The sequence below is a fragment of the Vombatus ursinus genome, unplaced genomic scaffold (genome assembly GCF_900497805.2).
Source record: "Vombatus ursinus unplaced genomic scaffold, bare-nosed wombat genome assembly UNPS02014735.1, whole genome shotgun sequence".
Classification (NCBI taxonomy): domain Eukaryota; kingdom Metazoa; phylum Chordata; class Mammalia; order Diprotodontia; family Vombatidae; genus Vombatus; species Vombatus ursinus.
In genome coordinates, this window is record NW_020954513.1 from 2258715 (window position 1) to 2275253 (window position 16539).

At 45.4% G+C, this 16539-nt stretch overlaps 1 protein-coding gene across 1 annotated transcript in view; it reads right to left on the reverse strand.

Moving 5' to 3' along the window:
* FAM199X (family with sequence similarity 199, X-linked) overlaps positions 1-13424 on the reverse strand; it is a 35590-nt gene extending 22166 nt beyond the window's left edge. The window contains exon 1 of the mRNA XM_027861386.1: positions 13225-13424. Within this exon, the coding sequence (XP_027717187.1) occupies positions 13225-13424 (200 nt within the window). The remainder of the gene's footprint in view (positions 1-13224) is intronic.
* Positions 13425-16539: the final 3115 nt, after the last annotated feature.

The window sequence follows — 16539 nt, forward strand, 5'->3', positions numbered from 1 at the left end:
AGAAGGGTTATTTAAAATGGAAATGTTCCAAATTTATGAAAAAGCAAAATCCATGAGATGTTGCTTAACTCAATTTAAGCTACCAGGAAACAAATCTTCTTAGCACCTGCAATAACATTAAAGACAGACTTAGGAGAGACTTTGAGGAGGTGGCAGTTTAACATGAAACTACTTTGAACATTTTTAGACAGGACACCATGACCTTAACAGCAACCTTGGAAGAAATGACCAAGCAGCTGTCCTTGCTGGGCCATTGAATCCTTTCAGGTATAACCAATGGCTCTCTGAGACCTAATTTCTTCATTGTGGAAGTGCAAGAGTGTGCAAAGCACGTAGTTTTATGGAGGCCTGTGTGAAATCATTACTAATCCATAATTCCATAATTTGTAAGTCACAGAAAAGAGGCAGTGTAGTAGAGTCAAAATGGAATTAGTCAAAAAACCTGGACTGATGTCCTAACATTTCCGAGCTATGTGACCAGGCAAGTCACTTCACCCTTGAGCCTCAATTTCTTCACCTCTAAAATGGGGATAATAATTCTCTACTACCTATAGCACAAGAGTTAGCCTTTACTGCTCTGGCCAAGTGCCTCTGGCCTTGGCTGTAGTTCTGATGTGCTACCAAGGTGTAAACTGTACACAAGGTACAGTCCTTCTACACAGTTTTCACAATCTTCTAATGTCAAATGATTTATACACACATGAGGAGTAAAGAGAATACGATTTTAGGGGTGACATTCTTTACATCAGAAAATCTCCCAGCAAATAAAATGCATAGTGCATATGAGCACTTGAAAAAAGACCCTAACATTTTCCAGATAGCTCAAATGTTATTTATCCCTTCCAAAAGAAGTCTCTTGGAGAGAGAGACCCAGCTCAGTCATCAAATCTAAACAGAAACAGAATACTCTTTAAAATGTTCCCATTCATTCCTAGGGGACTGTCAATATGATCCTTTGACGGTGCTGAGACGGACCAGAGAGCAAACCCAAGGAGCTCACCCCATGAAGCTCTTCAAAACCTCTATATTCTGCATGAGCAGATATTACAGGATGCTAGACTCTACAGGCACTTACTAGTTTGGTGCTTCCATTGGCTAGAGATTATAGGTGTCACATAACTGACAAGTATTCCATGTTTGATAATCACAAACCACTGGCCTTATGAGAACCTTGAAATTTTAGGAGGTAGTGAGAAGGAAGACAAAGTCAACAGAGAAGGAAAGTGACTGGTCCGTGCCAGTTCGATTAGCCAAACTGTGGGGAATGGGAAGTAATTCTGTAAAAGTTGGTAGGTGCCTTTTACTTGTCAGTGAATTGAAACCTTAAAATGACTAAGCAGAGTTTCACAGTCATCAAATATGCCCTAAAGACCACTGATTAAGCCAGTGACAGCTGAGGAGAGAGAAGAAATGAAGAGCTGCAAGTTCAGTGCACTGGCCACCAGCAACACAAACAGATCAGGTGATTCATGCAATAAGAGATATTCCACCGGAATGTCTGCAATAGGACTGAGTCTGGGAATCCATTGAGGTGCTGTGTGACGTTCTCTTCTCTTTCATGTTAGTGTGTGTGTGAAGGGAGAACAAATAATAATTGTTGTATAGCACCTCAAATCCCTTTGAAAACAACTTCTGTCTGTACACAGTTGAAGGTAAAGAGGACAAAGCTGGGGAAGCCAGGAAGGCTTGAATGTCCCCAAGCATCTTTTGATGTCCTTCACTCACCAGATAGGAAAGGAAGGCTAATAAAGGATACTGCAAAGCACCAGGGCCCCGGCACTCATGATGGCTAGCTATGTGCAGTAAAAATGGGAGTCTCCAAGCATAAGCAACTCTGGGGGGGGGGGGGGGGGCAGACATCAGGCCGTGGGTGGGAGCGCTACAAGGCCAATCTTGGAGAGAACAGCAAGTGTCTTTTGTGAGCTCTGTAACTTTCAGAGGGTGCTCCCCTTCAGCCCAAAGAGATGGCAAAAACTCTAGCTGAGGGCTGCCTCCTGCAATTAATGGATGCACTTGCATGCACGGCCCCACCCCCACACCCTACTCCTCATTCCCCACTGGCACTCGCACATTCTCCCTCTCACCACCACCCAGTAACCTCTGCTCCTCTGAGGTTCGGCCACTCGATCCATACTTACCAGTGAATCCAAAGTCTCATAGCTGTTGTCTCCCACCCCCCAAGTCACAGCCCTTCCTTCTCTGGTGTCTGGCTCCCTGTGTCTCTCTCCCCTCTTCCACTGCTGCCTTCATACTAGGACACTTCAACATATATATACTGACTCCCTCAAACACTCAGTTCCTCAATTCATTCATTTCCCAAGACCCCCTCTTCCACCTCACCACAGCTACACACAGAAATGGTCATACCCTGGATGCTAGCATCGCCCACAAGTGTTCCACATCCATGTTCATAAACTTTGAAATTCCTTTATTTGATCATAATCTGTTGTCATTCCACCCCTCCCTCTGCCTTATAACCCCCAACTCTGTTCTTCCTCCAAACTCCCCACCTGTCAGTTCTTTCCCCAGTCATCACCTGTCAACTGGCTGTACTCTCCTCCCTTCCCTATCTTGACCCCTTTGGGGAGCAGCTCAATTCTACACTCTCCTCTTCTCTGGAGACACTTGATGGCTTATCCTGCCAAGTCCCAGCCCTTGCTTACTCTCACTATCCCCTGCTTTTGTTCCTGCTCACCTGCTGTTTAATCAAACTGGAAAAAAAATCAAAACATAGTAATGACTGGACCCCGTACAAATTTATGTTACATAATCTCAGGTGGGCCTTCAGAGCAGCAAGGCAATCCTTTAACATATTTCCTAATCCTGGCCCACTCATCTCTCACCACTCTCTAAGCTTGTATGACCCTAACCCTCTCCTGGTTGTCCCCCCTACTTGCCTGTTCATGCTCCTTCCTAGTTTCCTTTGCTGGATCTTCGGCCAAGTCATGCCCAATAATTATGGGCCTATAACTATCCCTAAGCATCTTTCCTGGATCCTCTTCTCCCTCTAAACTAATTCTCTTAGCAATTTCATCAACTCTTTTATTGTTCAGTCATTCCAGTCGTGTCCAACTTTTTATGACCTCCATTTGGGGTTTTCTTGGCAAAGATACTGGAGTGGTTTGCCATTTCCTTCTCCGGCTCATTTTATAGATGAGGAAGTGAGGCAAACAGGGTGCTGTGACTTGCCCAGGGTCACACAGTTAGTAATTGTCTGAGGCCAGATCTGAACTCAGTAAGATGAATCTTTGACACTCTATCCACTGCACCACCCAGCTGCCCATCAACTCATATGGACTTAATTCTCATCTCTAGGCAGACAATTCTTAGATCTATTCATCCAGCACTACCCTCTCTTTACCTCCAGGCTTACATCTCCCAACTGCCTATTAGATATTTCAAGCTGGATGTCCTGGAGATACTATCGAACTCACTGTTTCCAAAACCAAATTCTCCTTCCCCACAAAACTTCCCCTCTTCCTAACTTTCTTATTACTATAGAGGGCACCACCACCATCCTGCTAGTCTTCCAACCTAGGTGTCATATTTGACCCTTTACTCTTTCAGCCCACCCCCTACCAATATCCAATTAGTCGCCATTTTCATCTTCAAAATTTCTCTCAAATATGCCTCCTTCTCTCCTCTGACACGGCCACCATCCTGGTGCAGGGTCATCACTTCACACCTGGACTACTGCAAACTGCCAGCTGGTCAGTCTTCCTGTCACAAGTCTCCCCCCACTCCATCCTCTATTCAGCTGTAAATAGATTTTCCTAAAGCATGGGTCTGAACATGTCTGTCTCTCTCACACACCCCCATATACCCCAATTCAAATAACTCCGAGGACTCCCTACTGGCCCCAGGATCAAATACAAAATCTTCTGTTTGGCTTTCCAAGTCCTTCAAAACCTGACCCCTTCCTACCTTTCTAGGCTTCTTACTCCCCCATATACTCTGTGATCCACTGACACTGGCCACCTTGCTATTACAGGACATTCTACCTCCTGGCTCCAGGAGTTTTCACTCTCTGTCCTCCACACCTGGAACGTTCTGCTTCCTGGCTTCTTTTAAGTTTCCAACATTATCAGTGTGTGATTATATCCATTTTGAAGACAGCCAGATTTTGAGGTAGTTAGGTGGTACAATGGATAGAACTGCTGGTCCTGGAGTCAGAAAAACCTGAGTTAAAATCTAGCCTCAGATACTTCCTGGTTATGTGACCCTGGGTAAGTCATTTAACCTACCTCGGTTTCCTCATCTGTAAAATGAGGACAATAATACTACCTACCTCCAAGGGTTATTGTGAAGATCAAATGAAATAGTATTTGTAAAGTGCCTGGCACACAGCAGCAAGTCACTGAATGCTTGCTTGTTCACTGACTGGCTCCAGTTTAGCACTTTTTTCATTCTGTGCTTCTTTCAGACAAGTACTGATCTCAGAGTAGGAGGTGATAACTGTGGGCGTCTGTGATCTCTCCTTCCTCACATCACTCTCCCCCAGTTAATGCTCTTTCTTTCTTCAGATTACTTTATTTAAATATCTACACTGTAATACTCCCAGCAGAATGCAAGCTCCTTAAGAGCAGGGCCTGTTTTATTTTATTTTTCTTTTTATCCTACCTTGCATCTAACAGGTACTTAATAAATGTTGAATTTCTTGAACCGGTCAGAGAAGGAGAGACTTGGGGTAGCTGGCAGCTCCTGAAGGATGGGGGCAGAGGAAAAGAGAAGGGGGAGGGTTTTCGAGATGGAGACCAGGCTAGCAAGAGTCTGAAAGCCTAACTTTTATCTGGAGGGCAGGCTAACCCAGCTGAAATCTGTTTAGGGGTGAGGCAATGGTAGATGAGCCCCTTAGGTCAGCATGGAGAGAATCCTGGAAAGGCAAGTTGAGGGCATACCATACGTGGCCCTGAATTCAGCACTATACTGTAGACAGTGGGAGCCATTAAAGGTGGCTTTTGTTCTGTTGTTTTTTTTTTAATTTTTTTTCCTTTATAACTACAGTTATTTTATTTTAAAGATTTTTTTTTCTTTTTAACATGCGTTTTTAAAACTTTGGGTTACAAATTTTCTCCCTCCCTCCCTCCACACCCACCCTCATTGAAAAGGCAAACATCTCAATACAGGTTACAGATGTGTAGTCATGCAAAACACTTCCATAGTAGTCATGTTGTGAAAAACTAAGTATATTTCTCTTCATCCTATCCTACCCCCATTTATTCTATTCTCTCTTTTGACCCTGTCCCTTCTCAGAAGTGTTTGCTTTTGATTATCCCCTCCCCTAATCTGCCCTCCCTTCTATCAAACCCCTGGCTCTCTTGTCCCCTTCCCCCCTTATTTTCCTGTAGGGTAAGATAGATTTCCATACCCCATTGTGTATGTTATTCCCTCATTAAGCCAAATCCTATGAGAATAAGATTCACTCATTCCCTCTCACCTTCCCCCATTTCCCATCCACTGTAAAAGCCTTTTCTTGTCTGTTTCATGTGAGATAATTTACCCCATTCTACTTCTTCCTTTCTCCTTCTCCCAGTATAATCCTCTCTCAACCCTTAATTTTATTTTCCAGATATCACCCCTTCATCTTCAACTCACCCTGTGCCCTCTATCTATCTATACATACATATAATTTTTCCTTCCCACTACCCTAATACTGACAAAGGACTCATGAGTTACAAATATCATCTTTTCCTGCAGGAATGTAAACAGTTCAACCTTAATAAGTCTCTTATGATTTCTTTTTCCTCTTTACCTCTTCCATGTTTCACTTGAGTCTTGTATTTGAAAGTCAAATTTTCTATTCAGCTCTGGTCTTTTCCTCAGAAATTCTTGAAAGTCCCCTATTTCATTGAAGGACAATTTTTTCCCCTGAAGGATTATACTCAGTTTTGCTGAGTAGGTGATTCTTGGCTGTAATCCTATCTCCTCTGCCCTCTGGAATATCATACTCCATGAAGGTGGCTTTTGTTTTGGCCTCAAATGTGCCCATTTGAGGAACTTGAGGAACACTGGTTTTCCAAACAAGAGCAATCAAAATGGAGGGTAGGTTCAGAGAATTCTTTAAGAGAATCTAGGTAGTTTTACAAATGTGAAAACTAAGGCTCGGAAAGCCACGGTCACCTAGTTAGTGAGGAATGGAGCTAGGATTCAACGTTTGTGGCTTCCCAAGCCACTCCCTCTCCTCTTAATCATGTGGCAAAACTTCACCTTTCCCAAGTCTCAGGCATACTAACAGTGCTTGCTATTCCACATAGCTTCTCGGTGTTTTAATCAGTTGCCAAAAATTTATTAAGCACCCACTGTGTGCCAGGCACATGAGGATTCAAAGAAAGGCCAAAGAGAGTCTCTGCTCTCAAGCTCATAGTCTAATGGGAGAGATAACATGCAAACAACTATGAGCAAACAAGATATATACTGGATAAACTGGAGATATCAACAAAATGAAGGCAGTGGCACTAAGGTCACCCAGTTAATAAGTATCTGAGGCTGAATTTGAACCCAGGTCTTCCTGACTCCAGGCCCAGCACCCAGCTGCCTCAAAAATCTAACGGTCTTCAAAATGCAGATAATCACATACCAATAATGTCTGCCTCTCAGGGTTGTTGTGAAGTGAAAACAAAGTAATGGCTGTAAAGCATTTTGAAAATCCTCAAGAACAAAATAAGTATCTGCTCTAAGGCAACAAGTGATCAAAATTTCAAGCAGAGCTGGGACTACTGCCTTGTCATTTCATTTGTATTTTTGTCTTCTCTGGTTATATAAGCTCTATAAATGTTAGCTAGCTATCATTATGACTACTTAACACCCTAGAATTTCTGCCTTGTTCTCACAACTAGAATGCTAGTCCCTTGAGAACAGCTACCATTTTGTGTGCTCCCCACAGAACCCAGCATAGAAGCTAAGACATAGGAGGCACTCAAATACAGGTTGATTTGATTAGAAGTAAGTAGGGAATTGTTTCATTTGCCTGTAGTCACAGGAACAGCTGATGATTGCACCAGAAACAAAATCTCTAACTTTGTAATTTTCTTTCTACTTTTCTTAGTCCTTTACATCCCAACCACCTGGTTACTATGAGGGAATGTACCCAGGAACAAATCTTTATAACTGATAACTATCTTTGCCTCCCTTCCACTGGGTATGCTACTAAAAGAACAACTTGTACTAGGGGGTAAGGAGGAAGAAACACCTCGGGCTGCTGAAAGGACCCAGAGTTAAGAGAAAAGATCTGGTTGGGAAAAAAGAGTGGGAGTCTTTATTTTGTAAATCTTTAGCAGAAAGGAGAGGTCCTGAACTGTGTCAAGGTCAGAGAAGACTCCCTGCCAACAGCACAGGCCAGGCAGAGCTGTAACATCAATAAGAGATTTAACACTGTGTTTGCCAGACATTCAACCAAGGACTCTGTCAAATCACGGAAGACTGCTAGCTGCTGTCTGAAGAAGATGCCATGGCTTGGTGTACTGGAGCATTAGGAACTCTGGAGCCCAGAGGTGACTAAGGACTGATATATATACATTCTGGTTTAGTATTCCTGCCAATAAATAGCTCTGATGAGCCAAGTGCCCAAGAAGGAGCCCACTGCTGGCGCCTAGACATGGCTCTTGTCCTAGTACCTGTTTTTCTTCCTTTGAAGTTCCCTGCCCTGGAACTTACTGCTACTTGTAGAGGAATCTCTGCTCTGTCCAGGGCTGCCAAACCATCTGAGAAAACAAGGCGATAGCCCTTTATTATTGCTGAAGGTCCAGGGCTGTATATGAAGGCCTCTTCTCGCTGGAACCTATTGCCACATATGCCGACACTGTTGATCTCCCCTTTGTACACAAAGCTAGCATAAGCAACAATACCTTAGCCCAGGGGTGGGGAACCTGTAGCCTCGAGGACACGTGAGGCCCTCTAGGTCCTCAAGTGTGGCCCTTTGATTGAATCCAAACTTCACAGAACAAATCCTTTTATTAAGGATTTCATAAATTTAATTATGAGAGCCTGACTTGTAATGGTAGCCTGTGAGTGGAGAAGAGACTGTTTTGAGAAATGTGGAGGTAGAGACAAAAAGATCTCATCCCTTTCCTCTACTCCCACTCCACACACTCTCATCCCTAATGCCCATGAGTCCTGTATTGCCTCTAACCTCTTCTTCTATTGTTCCCTATGGGATTCTTATTTTATCATGAATAAACTTCTCTTCATCCTAGACCTCCTCTTCTTATATTCTATCTCCTGACACTCACAGAAACCTGGCTCCCTCAGGACTATACTACACCCCTGGCAACCCTCTCCAATGATACATAATCCTCTCATGCCCCGGTACAATAGGCCAAGAGGAAGAATAGACACATTTCTTGCTCCTCGCTGCCACTTCCAGATGGTTCTTTGGCCACAATCAGTGACCTCCTTCGAGGTTTACTCTGCCTTTGGTTCTGTTTAATCTGACACATAATTCAAACCCAATGTACTATATACTCTGGCCTTGGATCCCAGAATTTCAGCATCCAATGTATACCTGAAAGAGCCACAGTAACTTGAGGTTCATGTTTGTGTGATCAGAATAATAGTGGGCCCCTTAGAAGAAATAAGGAAGCTTGGAGGAGGGGTAGGTTGCAGAAGGAAAACAAACAAGTTCTATTTTGGACACATCTAGTTTGAGCCATCTAGGTAGAGATCTCTACAGGGCAGTGAATGATGTGTGATTGGAGTTCAGAAGAGATACTAGGGCTGGATATGGATATTTGGGAATTATTAATTATTGGGAATTAATTATTGGGGAATGTATTAATTATTAATTATATTAAGGATCTGAGGACCTAGAGGGTCACACGTGACCTCGAGGCCTCAGGTTCCCCACTCCTGCCTTATCCCTCTGTCCAGCAGCCACCAGGCCCCACAAAGAGCCAAGAGCCACATGCAGGGTTTCTTCTGAGGCTGCACCATCCTCTATCACCTTGGGATAAGGCAAAGGAACTGGCATCAGTTCAGTCAGACCTCTTGAGACCCGATCACCAGATATTTACCAACCCTGCATGACCCAACCCACTCTCCTTGCTGGATCAAACCATTTCTCCCTGTTGTTTGGGAGAGTAGTCTGACCACACTCCATCCTGACCAGGGCCCTGGAGGGTGGGACCTCTAGCCAGCTGCTGTTTCCCACCTCCCCTTGTCCGAGTGTCTGATTCAAATATGCCATCTATTAAGGGAATGGCATCCCTTTCCTCTACTCCCACTCCACACACTCTCATCCCTAATGCCCATGAGTCCTGTATTGCCTCTAACCTCTTCTTCTATTGTTCCCTATGGGATTCTTATTTTATCATGAATAAACTTCTCTTCATCCTAGACCTCTTCTTCTTATATTCTATCTCCTGACACTCACAGAAACCTGGCTCCCTCAGGACTATACTACACCCCTGGCAACCCTCTCCAATGATACATAATCCTCTCATGCCCCGGTACAATAGGCCAAGAGGAAGAAGAGACACATTTCTTGCTCCTCGCTGCCACTTCCAGATGGTTCTTTGGCCACAATCAGTGACCTCCTTCGAGGTTTACTCTGCCTTTGGTTCTGTTTACTCTGACACATAATTCAAACCCAATGTACTATATACTCTGGCCTTGGATCCCAGAATTTCAGCATCCAATGCATACCTGAAAAAAGATCCCCTCAACATACCTGACATCATTCCCCTTCAGATACTCTACATGCTAGCCAAACTGGCTAACCTCCTACTCATGCTCTTGATAACATCCCCTCCTATCTGCACTGAGACTCTGACCACTACATCACTCACTCTCATCTTCCTCCTCTATCTCCTGGCTCCTTTCTGACCACCTATCAACATGCCCAGGTCTCTCCCTTCCTTGAAAACCCTTCACTTAGTCCTGCCACCTCAAGCTATCTTCTTGTACCTCTTCTCTCTTTTGCAGTCTAGTCTCCATCTCTTTACCTGCCACTCACCTTTCAACCCCTTGTTCCCTGGGTTCCTGACCCTACTACTTAATAAACTGTTTTCACCAACGTTACCAATGACCTCAAATGCTAAAATCTGATGGCCTGTTCTCAATTCTCTTTCGCCTTTGAATTCTGTAAAGTTTTTATGACTGCCAGCCACCTTCTCCTAGATCAGGGGTGGGAAACTTTGGCTTCTTCCATACTGCTCTCTCCTGATTCTTCTCTTACCTAACACACTCTGAGTTTCCACTGCTAGATAGCCATCCATCCCCTGTCCACGAATAGTCAGTATTCACCAAGGTTCTACCCTGTGCCTTCTCCATCTATAATCTCTCATCAAGCCTGGCAGCTCCCACAGACAGGACCATCTCTATGTAGATAATTCCCAAATATCCATATCCAGCCCTAGTATCTCTTCTGAACTCCAATCACACATCATTCACTGCCATGTAGAGATCTCTACCTAGATGCCTCAAACTAGATGTGTCCAAAATAGAACTTGTTTGTTTTCCTTCTGCAACCTACCCCTCCTCCAAGCTTCCCTCTTCTAAGGGGCCCATCATTATTCTGATCACACAAACATGAACCTCAAGTTACTGTGACTCTTTCTTGTCCTCAGATCTTTTTGTCTCTACCTCCACATTTCTCAAATCAGTCTCTTCTCCACTCACAGGCTACCATTACAAGTCAGGCTCTCATTCATCACCTCTAGCCTGGTTTATTATAACAGTCTCCCAAATTCCAGTCCTTCCCTTCTCAGAAATAAAAAAAAGTCTTTAATTTGGCTTTTAAGGGCCCCGTAGAACAAAAATATGACAGTCAGCATGTCTTGATATATAGAAAGCTAACACAGAGTCAAGAATATCTTTGTTCAAGTATGGCCTCTGATACACACTGGCCGTGTGACCTTGGATAAGTTATTTAAACCCTCAGTACCCCAGTCAACTAAAATTATATTATAAATTGCTGAACAGTTTTCAGTCTGAATTGATAGGTATTTCTTATATCAGTAAAATTACAGGTTAAGGGGCAGCTAGGTGGTGCAGTTGATAGAGCACTAGCCCTGGATTCAGGAGGACCTGAGTTCAAATCAGGCCTCAGACACATAACACTTACTAGCTGTGTGACCCTGGGCAAGTCACTTAACCCCATTGCCTAGCCCCCCCCCCCAAAAAGAAAAAAAAATTACAGGTTAAAAAAAACTAAAAATCAAATGTATATTTGGGAATAATGCTTCCTTTTCAAAGAATAAAATCTGGACTGAAATCTAGTGCCTGGTTCAAAGAACCTAGTAACTACTCACAATCCTCTGAGCAATTCAAGGGAGGATATTTTCCCCAGGTGCAATCAAGAGAAATGGTTACTTAATAAACGTTTGTTGAATTTTACTGAAGATTAAGATAAGGCCCTAGGCGTAAGATAAACTCAAAAGGGTGCACTTTTCAGAAGTGGGGATTTTTATAGCAGAAACAAGGATTTATGTTGAGCCCTTAGTTGTTCAGTTAAAAGCATTTTAGAATGACTACAGCCCTGGAGATGCAACTATAGATATACTTTCCCCTTTATCTTACCAATCTTATGAAAGCTATCTTCAAATATTTATAAGAGGCTGTCAGGTTGAAAAAATATTAGACTTGTGCTGTGTGGCTTCTGAAAATAGAACTAGAATAAATGGGGAGAAGTTAAATCAATATAAGGCAAAACTTTCTAACAATTAGAGCTGTTCAACTACGGCTTTCTAGGCAGTAAATTTCCCACCATTCACTGAAGATGCTCAATTGAAGCACAGAGAGAATATCTGCATGGGGTGGGAAGTTGGATTCAAAAGTTCTGAGATTCTATATACTGGACTTGAAATTCAGGAGATTAAGTACCAAGAAATGTGGCAAAAGGTAGGGTCTTGGGACTCAGCACTGGTATTGGTAGAGTAAGGATAAAGGTTGTACTTAAAATGGGAACATCTGGGAACATCGAAGAAAGAAAAGAAAACAAGAACAAAACACTGCAACAGGGTGAACAATGAGCCTGGGCAGATCTGGGAGTGGAAAGAGCTTAGGAAGGAATGGTTGCCAATAAAACAAAACTCTGTATGGGGAGAGGCAGCTTGGTGCTGGGGGAAATGTTGGATTTGGAGTCAGAGGAGTTGGGCTGGAACCCAGGCTCCAACACTTATTAGTTGAGACGTAGCCTCTGGGCCTTGGATTCTTCATCTGTAAATGAGGATGAGGGACTCGGTGATTTTAAGGTCTTTTCCAGTTCTAAATTTATGAATCTAAGCATGTAATATGTGGAAGATGGTTGCTGGGGAGGAGGTAGGCTAACAACTGGGCAATTGCAAAACAGTGAATAGAAAATGAGGGGGTTGGACTAGATGGCCCCTGAAGCTCCTTCCAGCTCTAGATCTAAAATCCTATGGGTGACCTTGGGCAAATCACTTCCCCTTCCTAGGCCTCAGTGTCCTCCCCTGTAAAAATAAGGGGTTGGACTATGGTCTCTAGGGACCCTTTCGGACCTCCATCTATGATCCTAGGTGGGATGTTGAACAAAGGTGGGATAACTTCACCCCCAAGGCCCTCAGTTTCCTCATGCTCCCCTGGACATTTTCCAGCTGGTCAATGTCCTCTTCTCACTGTAGCCTTCAGTATTACAATATTCCCTGGCCTCCACGGTGCCTTCCAGCATCCGATCTCTGATCCCTCCTAGCCATGGATATGCGGACCTATGAGGTACTGGGAGGATGAGGGGCGAGGACAGAAAAGACGCCAGGGCTCTGGCGAGTGAGGAGTTGGGTTGCTAGGAGCAGAGAATGGCAAGGGGCCCACCGTGGGGGAAAGGAACCAAAGGAAAGGAGTGGGGGGTGGTCGGGAGGGAAGGGAGAGACAAAGTGGGGGAGGGGAGGAGCCAAGGTCTCGGGCGATTGAGAGGAGGCGGGGTGGGAAGGGTTCTCCCGGCGTGGGTGTAGAGGAGATTAGGGAGAGGGGGAGGAGCGGAGCAGGTGCCAGGGTCCCAGGAGGGGGGCGGCGGTGCATGGGAGGGGTGGGAGCCGAGACGGGGGGAGATATCGAGGAGGGGGAGAGTCGAGGAGCAGATGCCGAGGTGCTGGGATCCCGGGGAAGGGGGTGCGCATGGGAGGGGCGGGAGCCGAGGGGTGCGGGTGGGGCGAGGAGCAGGTGCCGGGGTCCCGGGGGAAGGGCGGGAATCCAGAAGAGGGAGCTGGGAGGGGGGGCGAGGAGCAGGTGCTAGGGTCCCGGGGAAGGGGGAGGGGGTGGGCGGCGCCATACCTGTTGGTATGGAAGCGGTGCAAGGGGTCGGTGCGGTGGCAGGAGGACAGCTGGCAGCCGAAGTCGCTGACGTCCAGGCAGCCCGACTCCTCGCTGAAGCAGGTGCCCGGGCCGCGCGGGGGCCCCAGCAGAGGGAAGGGCTCGTCGGGCGTCAGGAACTTCTCCGCCAAAGCCGCCGCCGCGGCCCCGTCGTCCGCCATGCTGTCGCTGTCGCTGCCGCTGCCGCTGCCGCTGCTATTGCCGCTGCCGCCGCTCTCTTCTCCAGGCCTGGACAGGCGGGCACCGGCGGCGCTGCTCACAGGCCGCCCGCGAGCATGGGGGAGGGGGCCCAGCGAGGCCCGGGATGCGAGGAGACTGCGACCGCCGCCGCCGCCGCCCAGACAACCCGAGCTGCAGCACTGGCCGCCTCCTCCTCCTCCTCCTCCTTTTTCTCCTCCTCCTTCGCCTCGCCCGACGACGACGACGACGCCGCCACGCCCGCCACAGGCGCTGCTAACTACAGCGGGCGGGCTGCGGGCGCCTGGAGGGGACGCTGCGTGCGCATGCGCGGAGCTCTGCCCCCTGCCGGCCGGGAGGAGGAACTGAGCCCTGCGGCGGCTGGGCAGGCAGGGGAGGTGGCTCAAGGCCAAGGCCAGGTAAATCAACCCCAGGAGGAACCGGAAAATGAGATGATCCCTGACCTCTGGTACTCAAACATACACGGACCGAGCCACCGAAAGAAAAAAAACAAACCACCAGGACTCGGGAGGCTTCGGCCGTTCCGAGGAGAGAGGTATTGCTTTGGTAGGCAGAGGGAAACTTGAACTCTACCTAGAACTTGGAGAACTGAGGGAGGCCGGTCAAGGCTAGAGAATTAATGCAGAGCGGTTAGAAAGAGGAGGAGAAAAGGAGGCTATAATATGTAAGGTCCTTGAAGGCAGCCACGGTTTCCTTTTGGTTTGGTTTGTTTTTTTCTTTGGGATGCCCAGGGCCTGGCACATAGTAGGTACTGACAAAGTTGGTTCACAAACTACCCTGTGAACAAGCGAGTGCCCGTCCCCGTGCCTTCAAACTCACCAGCAATGCCCCTGCCCTCTGCTTCTTTCTGGGAATCCTTCCAGACCCAGTACCCTGAAAGTGCTCCAGTTCACACTGATTATTTCTTTCTCAAGCATTGATCATGGACCTAGAAATCACTCACTCTTTGAGGTAACCAAACATACTGCCTTGCATTCATAGATAAATAAAACTGGAAGGGCATCTTATGGTCCTAGGCTGGTTAGCCTGGCACGACCAGTTCTTAATGAAACCATGCTGGCTCTTTGTCATCACCACTTCCTTTTCTAAGTCATCTAGAGCTGAAAGGAACCTCAAAGGTCATCTTAGCCCCACTCCCTCATTTTATAGAGGAGGAAACTGAGGCCAGAGAGAGGAAGGGACTTGTCCATGTTGGTATCAGAGGTAGGATTTGAACCCAGATTCTCTGACTAGGGGCAGCTAGGTGCCACCATAGTGCATAGAGCACTAGGCCTGGAGTTAGGAAGACCTGAGTTCGAATATGGCTTCAGAAACTTACCAGCTGTGAGACTTTGGGCAAGTCATTTACCCCTATTTGCCTCAGTTTCCTCATCTGTAAAATGAGCTAGAGAAGAAAATGGCAAACCATTCCAGTATCTCTGCCAAGAAAACCCCAAATGGGGACAAGAAGAGTCACACATGACTGAACAACTCTCTGACTCCAGGGCCCGCGTTCTTTCCACAGCTTTATGTTTCCTTAGAAATCTAGCCTCATTTTCCAAAAGGAGAAACTGAGGGCCAGGGAAGTGAGGTAAGGTGCTCAAGGTTACATGGGTAACCTTGCAACAAAGTAACAAAGCCCGAATTTGAATTCAAGTACCCTGACTCCAAAGCTATTCTTTCTACCATGAACAGTTGGATCCTTAATTATTTGATGTCTGCATATCTTATCACTCTACTAGATCAGAAGTGCCTATTCAATTCAACAAATGTTTATTAAATGCCCACTGTGTGTAGATGTTGGGAGTACAAAGACAAAAATGAAACAAGTCTTGGCCTCCAGGAACTTATGTGTTATTGTGGATTATGTTCAATATGTACTCAGAGAAGTAAATATCAACTATTTACAAAGTTATAATTTCAAAAACTAAAAAACACCACCAACTAGGGGTGGGGGCAGGAAAGGCCCCATATGAAAGATAGTATCTCAGCTGTACGTTAGAGGCAGTGAGAGGCTCTGAGAGGCAAGGGGAACACACAGGGGACAGTCTCTACTGTCTAAAGGCCGGGAGATGGAAAATAGAATGTGACCTGTGTTGTGGGAAGAGTAAATAGGCCAATTGGGATATCAACCAACCAACCAATCAATCAATAAGTATTTATAAATTTCCTGCTATGTGTTTGGCACTGGAGAAGGATGTACAGGCATACCTCAATGATATGCAAGTTTGGTTGCAACCACTGCAGTAAAGGAAATACCACAATAATGCGAATCACACACATTTTTTGGTTTCCCAGTGCATATAAAAGTTACACTTACACTATACTGTAGTCTATGAAGTATGTAATAGTATGTCTAAAAACAATATGTGTATACCTTAATTACAAATACTTTTTGGCTAAAAAATGCTAAGCATCATCTGAGCCTTCAGCAAGTCATAATCTTTTTGCTGGTGGAAGGTCTTGCCTCCATGCTGAGTCTGCTGACTGATCAAGGTGGTGATCTGATCAAGGTTACTGAAGGTTGGGGTGACTGTGGCAGTTTCTTAAAATAAGACAAAAATGAAATTTGCCACACTGATTGACTCTTCCTTTCTCTTACACACTTAGAGGCCATTGAGGGTTACTAATTGGTCTTATTTCAGTATTATTGTATCTCAGGAAATGGGGAGGCCCCAAAAAGAGGGAGAGAGACTGTGGGTATAGCAGTCAGAACACATAGAACATTTATCAATTAAGTTCATTGTCTTGTGAGGGCCCAGTTTGTGACATCCCAAAACAACCACAATAGTTAACATCAAAGATCACTCATCACAGATACCATAACAGAATAATAATGAAAACATTCGAAATATTGGCAGAATTACCCAAATGTGACGCAGAAACACGATGTGAGCACATGCTGTAGAAAAAATGCAAATATCTGCAAAGTGCAATAAGGCAAAGCAAAATAAAACAAGGTGTGCGTGTACAAAGAATAGAACAGTCCCTACTCAGGAGGGCTTCACATTCTAATGGGGAAGACAAGTACACATAGAAATATAGTAGCATAAAAATAAAGCTTATACGGAACACACAAATCAGATAAATGGTAATTTG